Source organism: Eumetopias jubatus, unplaced genomic scaffold, assembly GCF_037043125.1.
Source record: "Eumetopias jubatus isolate StellerSeaLion01/CBP00866 unplaced genomic scaffold, mEumJub1_p1.0 scaffold_12, whole genome shotgun sequence".
Classification (NCBI taxonomy): domain Eukaryota; kingdom Metazoa; phylum Chordata; class Mammalia; order Carnivora; family Otariidae; genus Eumetopias; species Eumetopias jubatus.
The window spans coordinates 40,854,410-40,880,237 of NW_028274818.1; the positions used below are offsets into that span (position 1 = coordinate 40,854,410).

General features: G+C 36.2%; 1 protein-coding gene across 3 annotated transcripts in view; it reads left to right on the forward strand.

The window, feature by feature from the left end:
* CEP350 (centrosomal protein 350) overlaps nt 1–25,828 on the forward strand; it is a 154,847-nt gene that overhangs the window by 76,544 nt on the left and 52,475 nt on the right. For all 3 annotated transcript variants that reach the window (XM_088017380.1, XM_028121508.2, XM_028121509.2), the window contains exons 22-27: nt 5,345–5,514; nt 11,573–11,769; nt 12,362–12,546; nt 13,028–13,115; nt 20,571–20,717; nt 23,960–24,117. In XM_088017380.1, coding sequence (XP_087873506.1) covers nt 5,345–5,514; nt 11,573–11,769; nt 12,362–12,546; nt 13,028–13,115; nt 20,571–20,717; nt 23,960–24,117 — 945 coding nt within the window. The remainder of the gene's footprint in view (nt 1–5,344; nt 5,515–11,572; nt 11,770–12,361; nt 12,547–13,027; nt 13,116–20,570; nt 20,718–23,959; nt 24,118–25,828) is intronic.

The following is a 25,828-nucleotide window of genomic DNA, read 5'->3' on the forward strand; positions in this document are numbered from 1 at the left end:
TTTAATCAAGAAAAGTTGCTGTACTTTGTTACATGCTTTTTCTACATCTATTGAGAGGATCATATGGTTCTCGACCTTTCTTTTATTAATGTAGTGTATCACATTGATTGATTTGTGGATATTGAACCAACCTTGCAGCCCAGGAATAAATCCCACTTGGTCGTGGTGAATTAATCCTTTTAATGTACTGTTGGGTCCTATTGGCTAGTATCTTGGTGAGAATTTTTGCATCCATGTTCATCAAGGATATTAGTCTGTAATTCTCCTTTTTGATGGGGTCTTTGTCTGGTTTTGGGATCAAGGTAATGCTGGCCTCCTAGAACGAGTTTGGAAGTTTTCCTTTCATTTCTATTGTTTCAAACAGCTTCAGAAGAATAGGTATTAATTCTTCTTTAAGTGTTTGGTAGAATTCCCCGGGGAAGCCATCGGGCCCTGAACTCTTGTTTGTTGGGAGATTTTTGATTATTGCTTCAATTTTCTTGCTGCTTATGGGTATGTTCAGGTTTTTTCTTTCTTCCTGTTTCAGTTTTGGTAGTTTATACATCTCTAGGAATGCAGCCATTTCTTCCAGATTGCCTAATTTGTTGGCATATAATTGCTCTTAATATGTTCTTATTCATTTGTATTTCTTTGGTGTTGTTGTGATCTCCTCTTTCATTCATGATTTTGTTTATTTGAGTCCTTTCTCTTTTCTTTTTCGTAAGTCTGCCCAGGCGTTTATCAGTTTTATTAATTCTTTGAAAGAACCAGCTCTTACTTTCGTTGATCTGTTCTGTTCTTTTGGTTTCTATTTCATTAATTTCTGCTGTAATCTTTATTAATTCTCTTTTCCTGCTGGATGTAGGCTTTATTTGCTATTCTTTCTCCAGCTTCTTTAGGTGTAGGATTAGGTTGTGTATTTGAGACTTTTCTTGTTCCTTGAGAAAGGCTTGTAGTGCTATATACTTCCCTCTTAGGACCTCCTTGCTGCATCCCACAGGTTTTGAACAGTTGTGTTTTCATTTTCATTTGTTTCCATTAATTCTTTTAATTCCTCTTTAATTTCCTGGTTGACCCATTCATTCTTTAGTAGGATGCTCTTTAACCTCCATGTGTTTGAGTTCTTTCCAGATTTCCTCTTGTGATTAAGTTCCAGTTTCAAAGCATCGTGGTTTGAAAATATGCAGGGAATGATCCCAGTCTTTTGGTACTGGTTGAGACCTGATTTGTGACCCAGTATGTGATCTATTCTGGAGAATGTTCCATGGGCACTAGAGGAGAATGTATATTCTCTTGCTTTAGGATGGAATGCTCTGAATATTATCTGTGAAGTCCATCTGATCCAGTGTGTCATTCGAAGCCCTTGTTTCCTTGTTGATCTTCTGCTTAGATGATCTGTCCATTGCAGTGAGTGGGGTGTTAAAGTCCCCTACTATTATTGTATTAATATCAATATGTTTCTTTAATTTTGTTATTAATTAGTTTAACTGTCTGCTCCCATTTTAAGGGCATTAATGTTTAAAATTGTTAGACCTTCTTGTTGGATAGACCCTTTAATTATGATATAGTGTCCTTCTTCACATTTTATTACAGTCTTTGGTTTTAAATCTAATTTGTCTGGTATAAGGATTGCTATCCTAGCTTTCTTTTGATGTCCATTAGCATGATAAATTGTTTTCCACCCCCTCACTTCCAATCTGCAGGTGTCTTTGGGTCTAAAATGAGTCTCTTGTAGACTACATATTGATGGGTCTTGCTTTTTTAGCCAGTCTGATACCCTGTGTCATTTGATTGGGGCATTTAGCCCATTTACATTCAGAGTAACTATTGAAGGATATGAATTTAGTGCCATTGTCTTAACCTGTAAAATCACTGTTTCTGTATATTGTCTCTGTTCCTCTCTGGTTATGTTACTTTTGGGCTCTCTCTTCGCTTAAAGGATCCCCTTTAATATTTCTTGCAGGGCTGGTTTAGTGATCACAAATTCTTTTAGTTTCTGTTTGTTCTGGAAGCTTTTTATCTCTCCTTCCATTCTGAATGACAGCCTTGCTGGATAAAATATTCTTGGCTGCATATTTTTCTCATTTAGCACCCTGAATATATCATGCCAGTCCTTTCTGGCCTGCCAGATCTCTGTGGATAGGTCTGCTTCCAGTCTAATGTTTCTACCCTTGTAGGTAACGGAGCTCTTGTTCTGAGCTGCTTTCAGGATTTTCTCTTTGTCTCTGAGATTTGCAAGTTTCACTATTATATGTCGAGGTGTTGACATATTTTTATTGATTTTGAGGGGGTTCTCTGTGTCTCCTGGACTTGAATGCCTGTTTCCTTCCCCAGATTAGGGAAGTTCTCTTCTATAATTTGCTCCATTATGCTTTCTGCCTCCCCCTTTCCTCTTCTTCTGGTACCCCAATTATTCTAATATTGTTTCGCTTTATGGTATCCCTTATCTCTCAAATTCTCCCCTCGTGATCCAGTAGTTGTTTATCTCTCTTTTTCTCAGCTTCTTTATTCTCCATCATTTTGTCTTCTGTATCACAAATTCTCTCTTCTGCCTAATTTATCCTAGCAGTTAGAGCCTCCATTTTTTTATTGCATTTCCTTAATAGTCTTTTTTATTTCAACTTGATTAGATTTTAGTTCTTTTATTTCTCCAGATAGAGATTCTCTAGTTTTTTCTATGCTCTTTTCAAGCCCAGCTCATATCTTTATAATCATTATTCTGAACACCAATTCCAACATCTTACTTATATCCATATTGATTAGGTCCCTGGAAGTCAGTACTGCCTCTTGTTCTTTTTTGAGGTGAGTTTTTCCATCTTGTCATTCTTGCAGAAAGTGGTCGCTCTTCTCTTTGTGGAGTTGTAGCTATTTTCTTAGATCTCCGGTTGAGTTCACAGGTGTTCAGAATGATTTAATAGCTACCTAGCTGAATTCCTGGGACCAGACAAAGCTAAGGTCTTTATTCCTCTGCCATCTTGGACTCTTCCAAGATATACCTTCTTTCTAGACCACTGTTTTGGTGGTCTATTTCATTTAGTTTACTTTTACTCTCCTCTGAGTCAGTGTTACCCCTAGTCTGCTTTAGATATCCCTTTTATATTCCCCTATAACTCTCCATATATATAACTGTTAGAGCCTTTACCACCTTCTATCTCCTGTTCCTTTACTTTTCAGTTATGGACTACACTAGAAGTTCTTTGAGGTCTTCATTTTCATCACCCCCAAAAAAAGGCCTCTATCCCTTAGCAGTCATTTCTTATGCCCTTTCTTCTTTATCTTCTGACAACTACTAATCTTTTTATTTCTGTTCTCTGTGGATTTGTCTGTTTTGGACATTTCATATAAATGGCATCATACAATGTATGGTTCTTTATGACTGGTTCTTTGACTTAGCATAATGTTTTTAGGTTCATCTATCACATATTCGTACGTTATTCCTTTATATGGACAAATAATATTCTTTTGCATGGATATCCCACATTTTATTTATCGTCAGTTGATGGACATTGGATTGCTTCTACTTTTTGACTATTATGAATAGTGCTGCTATATACATCTATGTACAAGTTTTTCTGTGGACATAGGTTTTCATTTCTTTTGGGTATACACTTAGAAGAGGGATTACTGGGTCATATAATAACTCTGCTTAATTTTTTGGAAAATGGCCAAACTTTTCCAAAACAGGTGCTCCACTTCACATTCCCACTAAAAATATAAAATTTTTTTACATCCTCATCAACATTTGTTATTGTCTCTCTTTTTTATTATGGCCGTCCTAGTGAGGATCATCTATACTGCTGTCCCCAGAAAGTAGCAAAATACCTAGCACACAGTAGACAGTTTACTACATGTTTACCTAGTGAATGATTGGCACATAACTGTTAAGTGGAATAACTGAGATTAATCCCATATCCTTCTGACTCCAAAGCCCTTGCTCTCTCCTACATTATCTTTTACCTTATAGCTATATTATATGGTTTATACTTTCCAAAACATTTATTAAACCAGACAACTAATTGCACAATATTCTGATAAATACTGTTATAGAAGCATACAAAATAAAACAGTATAAACACAGAGAAGTGACCAAACCTTCCTTGGGAGTGGGAGAAGGTATCCTCAGGCACTTTGCAGAAATGATACTTGAACTGAGCCTTAAATCAGGGAGGTAGAACAGCCTTAAATAGGAAGGCAGAGAAGGAAGGGCATTTCAGAAGAGGAGATAGCTTATGGAGTGGATCTCAAAACATGGCTTGTGATTGGCTCTCTCTCTCTCTCTCTCTTATATAAATATATATAAGTATATATATATTTAAATGAATGAATAAGGAAAGCAAAGGGGGAGGAAGAAAAACACTGACCTTATACGCAACTAATGAATCATTGAACACTATATCAAAAACTAATGTTGTACTATATGTTGGCTAACTGAACATAATAAAAAAAATAAAAGAAAAAAAAACAAGTTCACTAAGCATTTGGAAACTTGAGACAAAGTCAGGGGAAGGGCAGAAGTAGTTGATATAGGTTTAAGGCTCAATCTAAATAATACTAGTTAAAATTACAGAGATGCATACGATTGCCAAGGGACAGTATGTAGCATAAAAGAGAAAAAGACCAAAAACAAAACACTGGGAATCACCATCATTTTAAGGAAACCCAGGAAAATTCAAATGATATAAAAGGAACAGAAAAACTGGTTTGGGAGATAGAAAAGCAGGTGAGAGTAGAACAAGGAGTGTAAGAAAGGAAAGTCTTTTATTTAACATTTAATTTTGATATAATTTCAAGCTTACAGAAATGTTGCAAGAATAATACAGAGTTCCTAAATATTTTTTATCCACGTTATACTGATGTTAACGTTTTACTACATTTGCTTTAGCTAGTGGAGCTTTTAAAGAAGGAGGTAGAGATCAACACTGTATAATGTTGCAGAAAAATTATCCATTGGATTTGGGAATTCAAGTTTAGGTGGAGGTTGAAAGGACAATTCCAGTAGAGTAGTTGGGATTGAAGTAGATTTTGATAAATTGTGATGTTGATGAAAAGTAAGGGAGTTGGAACAGCCAAATAGAAGCCCTTTTTCCTAGTATTTTGATTTTAAAATGAAAGGAAAAGGGGAGTGGTAGCCTGAGAGTAGTGCTTGCTTATCATGGCTATTTAAGAGTGAAACCTTCTTTTCTACAACAGTTTCTTCTCAGACTTCTGTCTACTTAGCATTTTATGTTTTATGTTACTTGTTTCATCATTTCATATCTTGATCATGAGGCACATTCCCCTTGCCAAATAAATTTACTTTGAATTTATGAACCTTATTTTATCACCCTTTTTCTTTTTTGTTTGTTTCCATAATATCTATAAACAGAAGTAGTAGTGGTAGCAGCCGTCAAGAAAGCCCTTCAGTTCCATCTTCTAAGGAAAATGAGAGGAAACTTCATGGTGAAAAGACGGAGAGTTCTATTGATGAACAGGTTCAGACTGCTGTAGATGATTCTTTACGAAGTGACAGTGTGCCATCTCTTCCTGATGAGAAAGGTAACGTTCCTTGCATGTGTATATATAGTTATTTGTTGGGGAGGCTTCCAGAACCCTTTGAGATATTTGTGACTGAGCTAGTTAATATAATTAGAACATGGTAGTGTGTGTGTGTGTGTGTGTGTGTGTGTGTGTGTGGTGTGTGGTGTGTGTGTGTGTTTGAATCTGATATTAAGTGTATCCAGGTGAAACTATTCCGAAGTTATACATTATGCCAGTAACCCTTGCCAATATTTTAAACATGATTGTGTGTCGTGATTCTAAGGGGAGGCAAAACTAAACCTAGGAGAGCATACATGTGAATGGAAAGTAAATATTCAAAAAAACTACTTTTATCCTATCATCAATATATAACAATCATAAAAAAGAGAATACATTATTAGAACTTTATATTTTAAGCAATATAAGGATACAATTTCTTATAAATAACGATAACATTAGATACAGTAACTAGATTAAAATTCATTAGTTACCACTCTCTAGATTGTAGGTGTATCCCTATCAAATCATGGGTAGTAGACAGTATAATTAAGAAAACAGAATTTGGCAACAAATGACACCTTTAAGAATTTTTTTTAAATGACTGGCTCTTAAGCAGTGTATTTGATTGATGGCCTAGAGAATTGTAGTCTTCAGAGCAGGATGGGCAAAACAGTCTTTAGAGGGCAAGAAGATGTTTAAATAATGATTTTTTCTCATCCTTTAAATTTGTTTGTAAATTTTATAATGAATGCAATTTATGGGTATAGTAGTCTATCTTTAATGACTAATTAACAATACAGATCTTGTTACCCAGAAGTAATTAATTAATACCACCTAGCTAATGAATATAGATCTTGTTATGCAGAAGTGGGGTGTTGCTATAACAAATACCAAATATGTGGAAGTGGCTTTAGAACTGGGTAATGAATAGAGACTATAAGAGTGTTGAGGTACATGCTAGAGAAAGCCCACATTGCCTTGCAGAGACTGTTGGCAGGAATATGGATGGTTAAAATGATGAAAATATGGTTAAAAATGATTCTGATAAAGTCTGATGGAGATGGAAATTAGAAATATATTATTGGAAACTGGAAGAAGGGCAGTCCTTCTTATAAATTGAGAAAGAATTTGGGGTGCCTGGGTGGCTCAGTTGGTTAAGCGACTGCCTTCGGCTCAGGTCATGATCCTGGAGTCCCGGGATCGAGTCCCACATCGGGCTCCCTGCTCGGCAGGGAGTCTGCTTCTCCCTCTGACCCTCTTCCCTCTCATGCCCTCTGTCTCTCATTCTCTCTCTCTCAAATAAATAAATAAAATCTTTAAAAAAAAAAAAGAGAGAAAGAATTTGGCTGAACTATGTTTCTAGTGTTTTGTGGAAAGTGGAAGTTAAAAGTGATGAACATGGATAGTTAGCCAAGGGGATTTCTGAGCAAAGTGTTGAAGGCATGGTCTTGGTTTCTCCTTATTGCTTTTAGTAAAATAATGAGAGGAGAGATAAATTGAAGGAATTGTTAAACAAAAAGGAACCAGAACTTGAAGATTTGGAAAATTCTCAGGCCATCCATGTTGTGAAAAATAAAAAAGCATGTTCTGGACTGAACACCAAGGATATGACTGGACAGTCACTCCATAAAAAGATTATCCAAGCAGCCATCTTAGCAGAAGCCAGTAATAGTAGAGATGGGATTATACTGGCAGAGACACTGCCAGTTTGGACAAAAGAGCACAGAGAAGGGATGAACTTTTGGACTTCTGGGATTCTACCAGATGAGATAGTAGAGCTAGGCTGTGAACATGCCTTATCCTTCCAAAAAAGGGAAGAATGACCCCGACGGTGATTCAGAGATCAGCAGGGCAGCCACCGCCACCACAGGCCCAGGCCTACAAGCCCAGATGGCAAGGCTCCCTCATTGATTTCAGAGCATGGGGCCACCTCCTTGGTTTCAGTTGTCCAGGTTGCCCTGGCTTACGGCCTCAGGAGCAGAGCACTGCCAGGGGCTGAGGGGATGGTGCTACCACACAGGGTTGAGAAGGCAAGGCTACCCCAGTGGGCCCGAGGGCAGAACACCCTTCCAAAGAGGACCATTCTTCAGCCTTCAGAGCTAATGGAATTTGCCCTGCTAGGTCTTGGACCCCTTTCTGATTTCTCTCTTTTGGAATGGGGTTCCAAAGGGGACCCCTTTCTGATTTCTCTCTTTTGGAATGGGGTTATCTATTTTATGCCTGTCCCACTATTGTATTTTGGAGGCACATATCTGGTCTTGTTTCACAGGTTTGCAACTAAAAAGGAATTTTGCCTCAGGATGAATCACACCTCAAGTCTCACTGATACCCGATTTGAATGATATTTAGATGATACTTTAGACTTGTAGTTGATGCTGAAATGGGTTAAGAGTTTTGGGACTGTTAGGATGAAGTGAATGTATTTTGTGTACAAGAAGGAATCAATTTTGAGGAATGAGAGGGTGGAATGAGTTGTATATCCCAAAATTGATACAGTAAAATTCTAACTTCCAGTGTGACTGTATTTGGAGATAGGGCCTTTAAGGAGGTAACTAAGGTTAAATGAGGTCAGAAGGGTGGGCCTCTAATCCATAGGACCTGTGTCCTTGTATGAAGAGGAAAAGACCTCAGCAGGCACATGCATAGAGAAAAGGTCTTGTGAGGACACCAAAGGCATCAGCCTGCAAGCCAAGGAGAGCGGTCTCACCAGAAACCAACCCTGTCAGCACCTTGATCTTGGATTCAACCCCTCCAGAAGTGTGAGGAAATAAATTTCTGTTGTTTAAGTCAACAGCTTGTGGTGTTCTGTTATGGTAGCCCATGCAGACTAATATATTGGTGTTAAATATCAAGAGGCATGCTCATATTTTTATACTGATTGATGAATGTTTTTCAGAATGTTCTCAAAAATATTTCATGGATTGCTGGATTAAAAACTAATGAAATTCATTCTAGGATCAGACTTAATGATAACTTCTACGTAATGAGATAAATAAAGGGTATAGGAAAACAATAAAGAAATTATCTGTTAATTTTCTCCTACAGGACGAATTTAATCTCTGCAAAATTTTATCTTAATAATAGTGCTTGTAATTAAAACCGTGAAGACAAATTTATTTATTGAAAGTGTCTTTGAGTCTCGGAGTAGATAGTAACCATCCGTGACTTGTTTAATGTTGTTCTCAAGTTGTTTGCAATGGTGCCTGGCTCCAATAACTGCACATTTATCATTGTCAAGTGACTAATCTGAAATGTCATGAACCATGACTTTTTGATATATTTCACTTCTTTAAACAATATAAAATTAAACTACTTGGACTTCTACTTCTGGCCACAATGGAGGAACAGGACCAGATTTACCCTCCCTCCTAAAACAAATACCAGACAAAACATATGAAATAACGGTTTTTAAGACATTGAACATCAGGCAGTGAATGCTGTTGATTCATGAAAGATGAAAAGCAGATGAGGTGAGCACTATGACTGCTCCAGCTTACTGCCTGAAGGGAGTCTCCAGGCCACGTGGCATGGAGTCCAGTAGTCTTCCCGAGTGGAATAAGGGGAGTGGGGAGTCTGGAGAGACTGAGGCAACTAAAACTCACAGGACAACCAAGATCCAAAGAAACTATACCATTTTAAAAACTTGTATGTAGAAGAAAAGAGGAGAAAATCCAGGTCACCTTTTGTTTAGCAGTGACTTCTTAGATACAACACCAGAAGTACAATCTGTGAAAGAAAAGACTGATAAGTTATGCTTTGTTAAAATTAAAAACTGCTCTGTGAAAAACACTGTTAAGAGAATTGAAAAGAGAAGCCACAGACAGTTAAAAATATTTGTTAATCACATATTGGATAAAGGACCTATATCCAGAATTATATAAAGGACTCTTAAGACTCAGCAACAAAAAAATCAACAGCCCTATTAAAAAATGTGCATAAGATCTGAACAGACACTTCACTGAAGAAACTATACAAATGGCAAATAGACTTAGGAAAGGTGTTCAATATCATGTGTTGTTAGGGGAATGAAAATTAAAATCACAATGAGATACTACAACATGCCTATTAGAATGGCTAAAACCCAAAAAGCTGACAACAAAGTGGTGGCAACAAGGATGCAGAGCAACAGGAACTTGAATTCATTGCTGATGAAAATGCAAAATGGTACACTTTGTAAGACATTTTCACAGTATCTTATAATGATCCAGCAATCACATGCCTAGGCAAATGAGTTGAAAGCTTAGGTCCTCACAAAAGCCTATACACTAATGTTCATAGCACCGTTTTTCAACTGGAAGCCACCAAATGTCTTATGAAGAGAATGGATAAGCAAACTGGTAAATCTGTACAATGGAATACTATTCAGGCTATTGATTCATGCAACCAACATAATGGATGAATTTTAAGTGAATTTTACTAAGTGAAAGATGCAAGCCCCTAAAGGCTACATAGTGTATGATTCCATTTATATGACATTCTGGAATAGGCAAAACTTTAAGGAAGGATAACAGATTAATGGTTCTCAACTGTTAGGTAAAAGAGGAAATGGTTAAACTACAAAGGGGATGCACAGGAGAACTTTTAGTGTGAAACAACTTATGTAACGGATGTCCTGTATGGTTCTTTATGTACTGACTGATGCTGTGCATTTATCAGAACCCTAGAGGTGTATTTCACAGAGTAAACTTCAACGTGTGCAAACTAAACACACACATCAACCAGGATGTTGGGAGATCCTAGGATGGAATGCAGTCTGTTACAAATGTATCTAACTGTATTACAAATGTATGGCATAAGCACACTGAAGAGGGTGGAAGAGAAAGTGGACCTAAGTAAACTTGGAAAATGGCATTTTTGAGTGGAAATTGTAAGCCTAAATATAAAGAGAGCGGTATATAAACACTATATTCTAATTGGTAAATGAGCTTTTCACAGGGGTACAGGTGAACAGTTCTTACGTATGTATTGGGGTTGAACAAATAAGTAAATTGATGTTGGATGGTAGGAGCCGGGTTTCTCAGTGGTGGAGAAGGATATTAGATACACAAGAAAGGAAGACTAGAATGAACCCTGTGGTGCTGGATTAGAGTCAGTGACATCAGTATGAATCCATCTTTGGATGGATGGATGGATGGCTACAGGATCTAGTGTGTGTGTGTGTGTGTGTGTGTGTGTATACATGGGTTAGTATACATGGATACATTATCTAGCTCTGTCCACTGACAGAGGAAAGAAACAGTGATGCTCTAGTAGTAACAAGAGTAACCCAGTGCCAGGGTACCTGGGTGGCTCAGTCGGTTAAGTGTCTGCCTTTAGCTCAGGTCATGATCCTGGGGTCCTGGGATTGAGCTCCATGTCGGGCTCCCTGCTCAGCGGGGAGCCTGCTTTCCTTCTCCCTCTGCCCCTCCACCCCCCTCTCGTGCTCTCTCTCACTCTGCTCTCTCTCAAATAAATCTTAAAAAAAAAAATAACCAGTGCCCATAATTGTGGTTTCTAAATATTCTCCAATGAAAGAAATTAGAGCTCTTTGGAGAAATGACTGATTCTAGGACTGGGCAGGGAAAATACAAAATGAACCTGGAACATCTTGTAGTACTAGAAAGTAAGGCTGTCCAAATAAAAGGATTGGGGGTGAGGAGTGCATGTCAAAGGCACACAAGAACCAAACTAAAAGAGCCATCGTGTTTTACATTACCATGGTATTGATGAGTTCTAAAAAAATTTTGATTTGCATTTCTTTGACTGCTAATAATGTTAAACTTTTTTTTTTACTTTATTTTGACCATTTATATTTTCTTTGTGAAGCATTTGATCATGACTTTCTCATTTTTCTATAGGATTATTAGTAGTTTTCTAATTGGTTTGTAAGGGCTCTTTATATGTAAAGTGTATTACACTTTTACCATATTTCTTGTACTCGTATTTTTAAGATCAGTGAATTTTTTTTATTCCATGCCTATTGTTACCGATCAATTTTATGAATTTATGTTAGATTGTCCCATAAAGAGGCAACAGGGGCTACTAATTGATGAAAAATGTTATAATGATAAAATCTACTTGTTCCAAATTCTTTTAGATTCCACTTCTATTGCAACAGAATATTCCCTGAAATTTGATGAATCTATGACAGAAGATGAAATAGAAGAAAAATCATTTCGATCTTTACTACCTTCTGAGAGTCATCGCAGATTTAACATGGAAAAAAAGAGAGGCCATCATGATGACTCTGACGATGAAGCCTCTCCAGAAAAGGCAACACTGTCTTCTGCTAAGGTGTGCTGCGATTCACTTGTGGAGAGTACTTCATACGTAGTCATGGATGCGTTCTCTCAAAGAGATGACCATACATTTTGTACTTGAACTCAGTTGTCATCTACCAGAATGGTTTTCCTAAGATAGCAATTTTATATTATATTTTTGCTATAGAATCTGGCTTTGCTTTCTTTACAAAGCAGAACACAGACTTATTCCTTGGGGTAATTCAGAAGGCCTTTGAGGATTGGAGCCAGCGTTATGTCTCTAGTGTTTCATTTGCTTCACTCTTATAACACTTTATTCCAGTTTAAAACTTTATATCATCTTGCTAAATTGTTAGCCTTTTGGACAACAGGGACAATTCTTACTGGGCTTTATGCAGACAGTACCTGGCTTATGTAGTTGTTTGTTCAGATTTCACTGGCTGAATAAATTAGCTGACGAACGTTACTCCCTCTCGTGTGCCTCTTTTGAGGAGTGTTCTCTGACATGGTCAGCAGCCTTTTTATATACACAGCTTACTTTTATAAGTGAATGCCTCTTTTAACGATGTTAATTAAGTTCCAAAGGCTTAGATAATGATAAACTTGAAATCAAATCTCCACTTCAGGAGCTGAGCATGCCATTCTCAGGAGGACAAGATAGTTTTTCTAAATTTACTATGGAGATGGTCCGACAGTACATGAAAGAAGAAGAAATGAGGGCGGCTCACCAGTCTTCACTCCTGCGTCTCCGGGAGAAAGCCCTGAAGGAGAAAACTAAGGCTGAATTAGCCTGGCTAGAGCATCAGAAAAAGTAAGTTGTTTCCATGAACATAGTTTTCGCTTTCCAATTTCTTCTTTTATTGAAAGGAAATGCTTTGTCTTTAAAGATGTTTTTGTTTCCTCAGTCAATTTAATTTGATTTGACCAACCCAGTTTCTTAACCCAGAAATATGGCAGTCGTCTTTGAATCCTGTTGCTGTTCAGATCTCCTACTCATAACATTCTCTTTGCATTTCTCTTTTACCAACCTGACTGACTCTCATATTGTTATTTAATACTTAATTCCTTTACTGTGTTGTAAACTTCTCAAAGCAATTTTATCTTTAAAGGACACAGTCTAGAGTTTGCATATATTATACGTGCAATAAAATATTTGGTGGGGCAGGCTTTGCTGCCTGTTTTCCGTGTTTGAAAATGTTAAATCGTTTTTAGAGACTTTTTAGTGGTAGAGAATTCTTGACATTATAATAGAAATTTAATCTACTCTTTGTATCAATGTGAAATATTTGCAGACATCTACGAGACAAAGGAGAAGATGATAAAATGCCCCCACTTCGAAAGAAACAGCGTGGTTTGCTTTTAAGGTTGCAGCAAGAGAAGGTATGTTAGAAAAAAACACTCTTTAAGAGAATTTGTCTTAAGGCAAGTTAGATGGTGGAATCTATTATTTTGCCTAATCTCTTTTTCTTATTATCATCTTAAAGGAGATTTATTTGATATTTACCACTGTTTTTGCCTATACTACTATAATTACAGAAATTGCTTGGTAGTCTGCTATATTTCTAATTTTGTGTCACTGCTGACTTAATACAATAGAGAGTCAAACCTGCCTTCCTTTGTTAAATAAAATAGTATTTGAAATGCATATTTAGGGAATACTGTGGCTCAGTCGGTTAAGCGTCTGCCTTTGGCTATGATCCCAGGGTACTGGGATCAAATCCCACATGGGGCTCCCTGTTCAGCAGGGAGCCTGCTTCTCCCTCTGCCTGCTTATGTTCCCTCTCTTGCTCTCTCTCTCTCTGACAAACAAATAAAATCTTTAAAAAATGCATATTTAAAAAATTAAGATATTTGTAAAAGAGTCTATTTGGATTAATTTTTTAGTCACTATTTTCCCGAATTGACTTTCAGGACATACTCATTACAAATTGAGTAATATTTTGGCTCAGTGAACTCAGAAACACCTCAGGTTGGAATCCTGGAGAGAGAACATGGTTTGGTGGTTAAGAAATCAAGCTCCAGAGTCAGGTTGCCTGGGTTAAAATTCTAAATCTACCAATTATTAGTTTCATAACCTTGGACAAGTTACCTGACTTCTCTGTGCTTCAGTTTCTTTATCTCTAAACTGAGGATAATAATGATAACATACTTTGTAGAGTTGTTGGGAGGAATAAATGAGTTAATACATATCATAAATTTACAGTAGATCTTGGCACAGTGGTAAATGCTCAATGAATGTTGGCTGTTATTTGAATTCCAGTTTTGTCACTTCCAGCTCTGTAATAATGGTCAAGTTTAAGTAACTCTCTGAGACTTAATTTCCTCATCTGTAGGAGTAAGATATTACTTCATATGGTGGTTGTGAGGATTAAAATGAGATAACATGTGTAAAATGTGTTTCACAGTACCTGGTAAGTATTCAGTGGATTCTAGTTTTCTTTTCCCTTATTGACCTGTTACAAGGTATTGGCTCCTATGTTGGATGAACTGTGTGAACATAATCATTTAAGTTATAGATTGGATTATTGCTCAACTCGTTTTTTTTTTTTTAATCATTGTGTGAACTTTAAAAATTGGGAATTTTGGGGGCACCTGGGTGGCTCAGTCGATCAAACATCTGACTCTTAATTTTGGCTTAGGTCATGATCTCAGGGATGTGAGATCAAGCCCCAGGTCAGGCTTCATGCGCAGCGCAGAGTCTGCTTATGATTCTCTCCTTTGACCTCTGCCCCTCCCCGCTCCTCTCTCACTCTCTCAAATAAAATAAATAACTCTTTAAAAAAATAAAATAAAAATTTGGAATTTCTTTAAAGAAGAAGTTATATCTTTTTAATCCAGAAAAATTGGTTTCAAAATAACTTAAAATTTTCTTAGTTAAAATAAATAAATAACTTTTTACATTACAATAGCTTTCTGTTTGTAAAGTAGAATAAAAGCTAGATTTACCAGTATTTTTCCCATTCTGTGAGGTTGTGTTTTTTCTCTTCTTTCTTTCTTTCTTTCTTTCTTTCTTTCTTTCTTTCTTTCTTTCTTTCTTTCTTTCTTTCTTTCTTTCTTTTTCTTTCTTTCTTTCTTTCTTTCTTTCTTTCTTTCTTTCTTTCTTTCTTTCTTTCTTTCTTTTTTCTTCTCTTCTCTTCTCTTCTCTTTTTTCTTTCTTTTCTTTTCTTTTCTTTTCTCTTTCTTTCAAGAGAGAGTGAGCAGTGTTGGGCCGGCTTGGGGGGTGGGTGGGGAGGGGAGACAGAATCTTAAACAGGCTCCATGCCCAGCGTGGAGCCCCATGTGGGGCTTGATCTCATGACCCTGATATCATTACCTGAGCCAAAATCAAGAGACCCACGCTTAACTGACTGAGTTACCCAGGCCCCCCCATGTTTTAACTTTCTTAATAGTGTGCTTTGAAGCACAAACCTTTGGATTTGAGGAATCTAATATTTTACTGCATGACTGCTGACAGCACATTCAGTTTTTGTTATTTGGAAAATTTACTTGTTTCACCTTCATTTCTGAAAGATATTTTCACTAGCATAGAATTCTTTCGGCCTTTTTAAAGATATTTTCCATTGTCTACTAGTTTCCATTGTTTTTATGAAGAGGTCAGTTGTCTTAATGTTTTTTCGAAGGCTGCTTTTAAGATTTTTAAAAAATTTGTCAGATTTTTTTTCAGATGTGCTTAGGTGTGATTTCTTTTCATACTGTTAGGATTTGCTGAGCTTCTTGAATTTGTTGTTTGTTGTATTTCAGTTTTTGAAAATTATCTCTTCATGTGTTGCTTCTGCCCCACTCTCTCTCTCTGCTTTTCTTCAGAGACTCCAAGTAGAAATATGTTAGACCTGCTGACCATTTAGTACATCTTTCTTCTGCTCTGTTTTGGTTTTATATCATTCTTTAGAAACAAACAAAAAAGCCCACTATGCTTCAATTTGGACAGTTTCTATTGATCTGTCTTTAAATTCATTAGTTGTATATTCTGCATGTCATGTGTCTTAGTCATCCAATGAGTTCTTAATGTGATTTTTTTTCTATAATATCCCTTTTCTTCTTTTTTATAGATTTTTTAAAAGGTTTTATTTATTTTTAGAGAGAAAGCAAGAGTGGGGAGAGGGGCAGGGGGAGAGGGAGAGAGAATCTCAAGCAGACTGCACTGAGCATGGAGCCCCATGCGGAACTTGATCTCAGGACCCTGAGATCATGACCTGAGCTGAAACCAAGAGTGAGACAGTTAACTGACTGATCCACATAGGCACTCCATCTTTTTTATAGATTTTAATTATTTGTTTACCTTTTTATCAATTTTTCTGTTTTTTCCCATATTTTTTTGAACACATTATTCATAGTCATTTTAGCTTTCTTGTCTGCTAACTAGATATTTGGACATCTGTGTGTCTGCTACTGTTTTCTCTTTATATTTTCTATAACCATATGATTCTTTTTGCATGTCTAAATAGTTTTTTTTCTTCATTTTTTAACTTGTAATTAGCATACAGTGCAATATTGGTTTCAGGAGTACAGTGATTCATCACTTACATGTAACACCCAGGGCTCAACATGACAAGCGCCCTCCTTCATACCCATCCCCCATCTAGCCCGCCCCCACCCACCTCCCTCCATCAACCCTCAGTTTGTTATCTATTATTAAGAATCTCTTATAGTAATTTTTTATTAAATGCTGGATACTGTATAAATAACTGCAAAGGCTCCAGATGATGTTATCTCCCCCACCAGAGAGGACTTATTTTTTCCCTCTGCTGTGCTGTTAGAATGCTCAACAATTCACTTAAATCCATTCAGGAACTAAGCTGGGTTAGTGTTGCATTGCAGAGTTGGTAGGCCTCAGTCTGCTTCTGCTTTGCATTGACCCGAGGTTGTAACTTTCCAGGGATTTCAGTTGAAAGCCAGGTAAACCAGCACAAAAGACTGTGGGGATTTCTACTTTGCTGCCGAGAGGTTTCTGGTGTGTAGCTCCTTAGCCTTCTGTCTGTGCTGCTTAAGAATAGGCAAATGGTTTGAGGGGGGGACTGAGTTGGAAGCCTTTTAAGTCTCCAGTTTTGTCACCTCAGATCTCTGTACCTGTGGAAATGGTGACTGGTTAGGAGCAGTTTGACTATATCTGGTTATGTTGACAACACATACAACCTGTGAATCAGCAGTTCTGTGTCTTGGTATATATAGTAGAGAAGTTTTCACACATGTACAGGGGAAAATGGAAACAGCTTAATTCTTTCATTAAGAGAATAGATGAAACAAAGCATATTTCTGCAAGAAAGTACAATACTGCAGGAAATAAATGCATTACATATCAGCACTGTTCAATAGAGATTTCTGAAATTATTATTAACATTCTGTATTTGTGCTGTCCAATTCAGTAGCTACCAGTCACATATAGTTTTCGATATTTAAAACATGGCTAGTGCAACTGAGAAACTGAAATGTTAATTTAAATAGCTACATGGAGCTGTAGCTACCATATTGAATAGTTATAGCAGCAGATCTTTATCAAAAATCATAATTTTGGTTTTTATAGAAAAGCAAGATGCAAAAGAATATGTACAGTATGATACCATTTTCGTAAATATTTTTAAGGATTTGTTTCTTTGTTTTAGAGAGAGCATGTGAGCAGGGGGGAGGGGTAGGGGAAGAGAGAGAGAGAGAGAGAGAATCCTCAAGGAGACTCCCCGCTGAGCACAGAGTTTGATGTAGGGCTCAATCCCAGGACCTGAGATCATGACCTGAGCCAAAATCAAGAGTTGGCCTCCCAATGGACCAAGCCACCCAGGCACCCCTATAGTACTTCAGAATGTTTTTTAAGTAAATGTGCAAAAAACACTCTGATCTATCTGTCTACCCCTGGAAAGTTACGCTACAGAAATAAAAGCAGCAGCGTGGAAGGATGTATGTACTAAGATATTTACTACAGTTGTATCATAAGAATTATTTTGACTGGTAGTGAGGTTGTATAACCACTTTGGCCACATATCTTCGCACAGCTGTATCCAAAACGAGAGAGAACATATTTTCCTATGTCTTATTCTTTTTTTGTTTTTTTGAGATAAAATTCACATAACAAAATAACAATTTTAAAGTATAATCCACTTACACCATTAACCGTTTTAAAGTGAATAGTTTGTACAACCTTATAGCTTATTCTGAAAAGAAAAGCAAACCTCTTCCCTCAAGAATCCCCTTGAAACAGTTTATTTTATAGGCTTGGATTGGGTGAATGTATACAATAATTGGTTTAGAAACTCAGGGCTAAGCTAATAGCAGTTTTTCAAAATGTGCTCTGTGGAATTCTGGGTTCCCTGATACCCTTTCATGCGTCACGGTGGTCAAAACTGTTTTCCTAATAGTGGGATATGAATTTGCCCTTTTCATTGTTTGACACTTGTACTAAGTGGTACAAAAACAATGGTGGGTAAAACTGCCAGTGCTTAGCACAAATCAGGGCAGCAGTGGCCCCAGACTATACTAGTAACCGTCATGTTTTTCAATGCCACACAAGTGAAACAAACAAAAAGCAGTAGTTTCACTGAAGAATGTCTTTTTTTTTTTAAGATTTTATTTATTTATTTGAGAGAGAGAGTGAGCAAATGTGAGAGAGAGAGAGCACGAGCAGAGGGCGAGGGAGAAGCAGACTCCCTGCTGAGCAGGGAGCCCGATGTGGAGCTCAATCCCAGGACCCTGGGATCATGACCTGAGCCGAAGGCAGGCGCTTAACCTAACAGACTGAGCCACCCAGGAGCCCCTTCACTGAAGAACGTCTTACTTAATTAGTAAAAATTATTAATTTTGCAGAGTGCTGACCTTTGAGTACTTTCATTGTCATACTCTGCATGACAAAAATAGGAAGTCCACAAGGAAGCACTTTGCCAGATACCAGAGGACAGTGATTAACTCAAGGAAAGGCATTTGTGCAGTTGTTTGAGTTGCAAGCTGAACTAGCCATTTTTTTTCACAGAATACCGTTTTTCCTTGAAAGAATTATTCAGAGACAAACTGTTTATTCAGATTTGGGTATTTGACAGTCATTTTCTCAAAAATGAACAAAATGTGTCTCTTACTTTATAGAAAACAGCTGTAACAGTATTTGTTGCCAGTGACAAAATTCAGGCTTTCAAGGCAGAATTTTAGAAAATTTCTGTCCACCACCTAACACTAAAGAACTTTTCTTTTGAGATCTGTGGTGATGTGAAAGAATGTGATTTTTTTTTTATACTGTATAATGAAATGTGTCAACACTTGGAAGATCTGCGTAACTCAGTGAACTGATACTTTCCACATGACCAATGCATGATGTTTCAAAAAATCAAGTCAGAAAATAAAGAGATTTGGAAAAATCTAACAATACTAATTATTTTGTTTGTTTGTTTTGGAAGATAGTTATTTTCTTTAAAATGCATATAATGCCATTGTATACTCCTGAGAGAGTAAGAGTGAACAAAGGCAAATAGTGTCTTAGTATTATGAAGATTGTTTGACTCTGAGAGTCCCCTGAAAGGACCTTGGGAATCCTCTAGGGTCCATGGACCACACTTCAAGAACTGCTCTAGAGAAACTCATACATGTGCCAAAGACAAAAACTATAAGGCTGTTCATTGTAGCATTGTTTGCAGTAGTGAACAACAACTTTATCTACACATAGGGGTAATGGATACATGAAATAGTATATGTTTCCAATGTTATGCAGCATTTAGGTGTAAGTCAACACAGAGAGGTAGCAAAAGCAACGTTCAGTAAATAAAGCAAGGTTGAAAATATATATGTGTGATATTATTTATAAACTACTTAAAAACATACAGACCAAACAGTGTGTGTTTTTTGCAGATAAGTACAAATAAATATCTGTAGAAGAATTTTAAAAGAATATGCTGGAAGGATATATACCATGGTAGTGATTACCTCTAAGGATGTAGGATTGCATACAGGTTTTATCTGTAATGTTTTATTTCTTCACAAAATAAGGACTAGGATAAAATACGACAGAATATTAACAGTTGTTAGTATGAGATTTTAGAAATTAGATATTTTTGTGTACTTCTCTGCATTTTCAGATAGTTTACAAAAATCAAACATGACAAAGAAATTATACATCGCTAATTATTACTGTCTTTATAGGCTTACATTATTGGCAGGAATACAGATTAAAATAAATTTATGGAAAAAAAGGACAGTCTCTTAAATTTTAACAGTTATTAACAGTGAAGTGTGTCATCTTTTGCCCCCTAACAGAAAACTTAACAATACCCTGTGTGGAGAGAGTTTGGTGCAGTATAGTCTTAAATGTTTCTGGCGGAGACCATTCTTTTTTGAAAGCAATCTTTAAATGATTTTAAGGGCCATAGTATGATTTATCCTCTTTGATTTGTTTGTCCTACGTTTTGGAATCTCTCCTAAAGAACAAATCCATAGTATGAAACAGTTATAGACATTAAAGCATTATTTGGAATGGTAAAAAATTATAAGGGGCCTAAGATTTTCGCAGTAGAATAATGGTTACGTTAACTACTTGTTATGCAGCTGATAAACAAATAAGTGTAAAGACCAAGTAACACTATGGAAAAATATGAAGGGTATCTTAAGTTTAAAAGGGGGATAGAAAATTGTCAGTCTGTTGTAATTATAATTATTTAAATTAAGGGATCATGTTTATTAGCATGATGGGGTTATGAGACTCTTTTTTCCTCCACTACTTCAAAATTTTTCAATATTATTACTTTTATCTTGAATATACTGTATGTTTTTATTTTTGGTATATGTGATGATTGGGCTTTCTTGAAATACTACTTTGGACTTGTATCCTCCAAATCTCAGTTGCTCTTCTAATTCTTTAAACCTTAGGCAGAAATTAAACGTCTTCAAGAAGCCAATAAGGCAGCTCGGAAGGAAAGGCAACTGATTCTGAAACAGCAGGAGGAGATAGAAAGGATCCGACAGACCACCATAAAGTTACAGGAGAAGTTAAAGTCGGCAGGGGAGAATAAATTGGTAAATTACACGAAATTACTATTTGTTTTCTCTCATGTTGCTTGCTAATACCTAATCCTGCCTCACTTTCTCATCTGATGGATATGTTCATAGTTGTTAGATGAACTAGAATGAAGTTCTATATATGTATCTTTATGTATAGTGAGAGTTTTTATTTTTTTTCCCATGGAATATTCAAGTTTTGAAAGGGACATGTTCATATGATAGTTGAAAAATGTTTTCCACTTATAAATTCATTTGGGACAAAGAGCCTTGTTCTTGTTTATCAATCCAGATATATTCCTCAGAATTAATGAGAGAGACCATTTTTGCTCTTGGTACTTACTTTTAGCTATTCAGTATTAATATAATGATACAAGAGTCAAAGGAGATATTCAGATAAAAGCAAAATTTGGATCTATTCTGAGATGCTGTAAAGTGTTAATATAGTGTTGGAGAACCCACACTGGATAATTGTATAGTTAAATAAATCTTAGCATTTTCTGCTTTGGTGTTTAAAATACACTTTAAATTTTGAAACAATTTTAAATTTATAGAAAATTTCAAACACTGTAAAAGAACTCTATCTTCCTGGAGTATGACAGTTCTCCAGTTGTCACAATAATGTGCTTTTATCAGAAGGTAAGTTCAAAATCACGTACTGCATTTAGTTCTCATATCTCTCTAGTCTCCTTCAGTCTGGAAAAGTTACTTGACTCTCATGACCTTGACACTTTGGAAGATTGCATGCCAGTTACTTTGTAGAATGTTTCTCAAACTTGGATTTGTCTGATATTTCCTCATAATTAGGTTCAGATTGTGCATCTTTAGCTGGAATATTACGGAAGTGATGCCATGTTCTCACTGCATTCAATCAGGTGGTGCCTGATTTTGATTTATCCCATTACTGATGATGTTGACTTGATCACTTGATTAAGATGGCGGACGTCAGACTTCACTATAAAGTTACTTTCTTTCCCTTTGTAAATAATAAGTAACTTTGCATGAGTTATTTTGAGACTACATAAATTTTTTCTTTAAACTTACTCTTTTATTTATATTAGTATGGACTTACAGATTCCTATTTTATTCAGCATTAAATCTGTTACTGTCATTTGTTTTAATGCTCACTTTGTCCCAGGTCAGACCATTAGGAGCCTTTTCAAGTTTCTGTGTGCTTTTGACATGTCCCCAACAGTCTGTGAGCACTTCCATGTTTTCTGCAACAAGATGTCTCAGTGTCACCTAATACCTTCCCTGCCCCAGACTTGGAATCAGCTGTTTCTCCAAGGAGGAAAGTTATTCAGAAACCAATATCTGGTGCTAAGCATGCTCATTACTATTCAGGTTTTGCTCCTAAAAGCAACAAATATAGACAATATGTATGTTTATGTAGACGTAATAAAGAATACATTTTACATGTATGTTTATTTCTGTATGTTCATATACAGTATATAGCATATATACATATACAGTATTTAGGTATTAGGAGTTCATACTGATCCTTTCAGTTCCAGTCCAGCACCATAAGGTTCCATTCTAGTTTTCTCTTTTTTTTTATTAAGTTCAGTTAGCCAACATACAGTACATCATTAGTTTTTGGTGTAGTATTCAGTGACTCATTAGTTATGTATAACACCCAATGCTTATCAGAGCACATGCCCTCCTTAATGCCCATCATCCAGTTACCCCATCCCTCCACCCCCCTAGTTTTCTCTTTTTGAAACTTTCTTCTCTGATAGACAGCTGGTTAACATTTTCCTTAATATAGATCATGATTTGCTCATTCCTGTGTGTAACCTATCTCCCATAACCACTGCCACCCCTTTCCTCATGTGGATATCCTCACCACCCCTGGATTCTGACTCCCAAGTCAAGCTATTCCCCCATCTCCTTGCCCTTTCTCTGTACTCTCCTTATCCTTTCTGTACTCTGTGGGAACACCACTTCACTCTGTTTGGGCTTGTAACATGCCATGTAGGGCCACTCCCCTGTGGACATCCTCTTTGTTCCACTTAAGTAATAACCTTCCTGTATTAGATGCCCTCTTCATCTCACTCCAGCCCTTGTCTACCTCTGCCTTTGTATGGATCCCTGTCTTGTGCTGTTCTACCTAATGACTTTAGGACTGAATCATTTAGGAGGCAGAAAGGGAAGGAGAAGGCCTCTGCTTTGTGTATCGTTCACAAAATAAAAATGGTCACAATCGTCCCTACTCATCTTCCTCAAAAGTTATGAGAATAAATGGCTATTCTCTTACTTAAGCATTTAAACTTACTTAAGCATTTAAAGTTACTTTTTGCTCATGAGAAATAATATATCAATTAAACCAATAGTTCTAAATGTTTTTTTAAAGATTTTATTTATTTGTCAGAGAGAGCACGAGCAAGGGGAGCGGCAGGCAGAGCAGACAGAGGGAGGAGCAGGCTCCCTGCTGAGCTAGGAGCCTGATATGGGGCTCGATCCCAGGACCCTGGGATCATGACCTGAGCCAAAGGCAGACATTTAACCGACTGAGCCACTCAGACGTCCCCTAAATGTTTTCATTATAAATTTTGCTCATGAGTTAAACTGGTAGTTCTAAATGTTTTCATTTTAAACTTTTTAAATTGAGAAAATACTGTTTTTCCCATTAGAATTCGGAAAGAAAAAAAGATCCATCCCTCAGTAGTATTAAAATAAGTTTATGTGTTCCCTTCATTCTTATATCCATATGTGTATATATACTGTTTATATTCCTTTTGAGTGGTTCAGTTTAAAAGAAATTAGGATAGTGAAATACTAGATTGCTAGTAGCAGCAGCAGATTTTTTTGTTTTTTTCAATCTTTTAAAGAAATTATACTTTGGGAGGTGCCTGGGTGGTTCAGCTGGTTAAGTGCCTGCCTTTGGCTCCGGTAGAGATCCCGCAGTCCCGTGATCAAGCCCCAAGTCGAGCTCCCTGCTCAGCGGGGAGTCTGCTTCTACCTCTCCCTTTGCCCCTCCGCCCACTCATGTTCTCTCTCTCTCAAATAAATAAAATTTAAAAAAAAATTATACTTTGTGACTATATATAAATATATGTAAGATATACATAACAAAAATCTATATTTTAGCCATTTTTAAATGTATATAATTTTTTGTCTTTTAAGTAATTCCTTAATTGCAGCTATTTTATAAATATGGTTTTGAGGATAAACTTAATTTTGAAACAAGAATGTTTGAAGTCATTTTGAGATCTTAAATTCCAGTAAAATTATAAAACTTTACCCTCTTTTGTTTTTAGGACTCCCATAGTGATGATGATACAAAGGATAATAAGGCAACCAGTCCTGGTCCAACTGACTTGGAGACCCGGAGTCCTTCCCCCATTTCAATCTCCAGCAGTGAAACTAGCAGCATTATGCAGAAACTGAAAAAAATGAGAAGCCGCATGGATGAAAAGTAATTTATTTTTATAAATATTATTCTGTTCACACTGAAAATGATAGCAAAAATATTTTTAATGTACTTCATTAGATTAGATTGATACAATGTAATATTTTATGAATTCAGTAGCATTTTGGCAGAATTGTTAAATCAACCTGGAAGTCAGTTAACTATAGATCTTACTATAAAACAGATTTTCTTGTTTTTAGTACAGTCAGGTTTATTTTAAAAACCAACATAGTAATTGCACAAATACCCAGGACAATGTTTCTATCTTTCTTTCATTAAAAGCTAAAAGTAAGTGTGAAATTTATAACCTTCCCTGAAATCTGAGAATATGTCTACTAACTTGGGGAAGCAATTAATGGTATATCCTGAGATCTCATCCTATGGCTCTCTGACCACTCTCATGCGTAAGTCAAATAGAAATTTTAAGCTGTGAGAAGGTGTGGATTGCTCATTTGAAACCAGAAAAACTGAAATTCTTCTGGGATGTTGAATGATTCTGAAACATTTCTAAGTATTATTTTTTTAGAGGCTCCTTTAAAGAAAGCTTCTTCTACTTAAATGTAGCTCAGTTGTATGTCAGTGTTGACCATATAAAGTTACATTTATGTGAGAGTGTACTCTTCTGAGTATACGTTCCATTAAATATGCTTGTGAAATATCTGCTTGTGGACCCTGTCCTTTACTTTATAACCTCTACCTTCTTTAAATATGAAAGAGAGACCCATGAAAATGTTTTGTTGACTGTATTTTATTTTGTTAACAGTTTGAACCACAGTTGTATCTTGATATCCTTTGTCAGTGTACCACACATTACCAAATTTAATAATGCTCTATGTTTATGTGACATCAACCTGTGATTCAATTAGTTTCTGAACAGTCAAGCAGTTGTAAATCAAACCTTACTTACTATAGGTACAGTGTTATACACTGGCACTTCATTGCTTGTTAAATTGCATTTCCTAACTTTAAAATACCTAAATTGGTGATGAAAATAAGTTTTAAAAAATAAATACAGAATTTTAAAATAAATATAAGGGGGTAAAACCAAATATTTATAAACATGTAAATACTCCTTTTGGATCATTCCGTGGGATAAACTAAATAAGGCTTTTTCATATAGGAATTTATTGAAATGTAGACTAAAGACGCTTCTTCCTTTCCTGATAAAATTTTCCCATAGTCTGTATCGGCATACTGTTTTGCTTCATGGATGTTTGAATTCAGAATAATCTCTCTCGTGAATTTTTATAACTGACTTGACATTTTAAATATGCCTCCAAATGTCTTTGAATGGTAGATATTGGAGGAAAGACAGTGTCAGGGGTAATTTCTTCATTGATCCCTTGCCCATCTATATTAGTAAGGTCTTCATTGCTGGTCTTTATGAATAATATTCTAATAATTTTAATCACATTTGTAGAAGAAACTGCTAATCCTAAATCTGTTTATGAGATGAGTCAGTTTATGTGGTGCTTATTTCACATTTGGTTAAAGCTTTAAAAATTCTAAATACCAAATTGAAGATGACATTTATTGATTTTGTTCCAACTTTTATTATTTTCTCAGAATCTGAAATATTAAACACATGGAATTTTTGTATTATTGTTCTACCTTCTACCTTCCTTTGTCAACTACTACAGGAACCATTTGAGCAATTTGTCAACGAAATAGGCTTTGAAGTATTCAATGACTTGATTTGTTGTTTGAAGCAATGCAG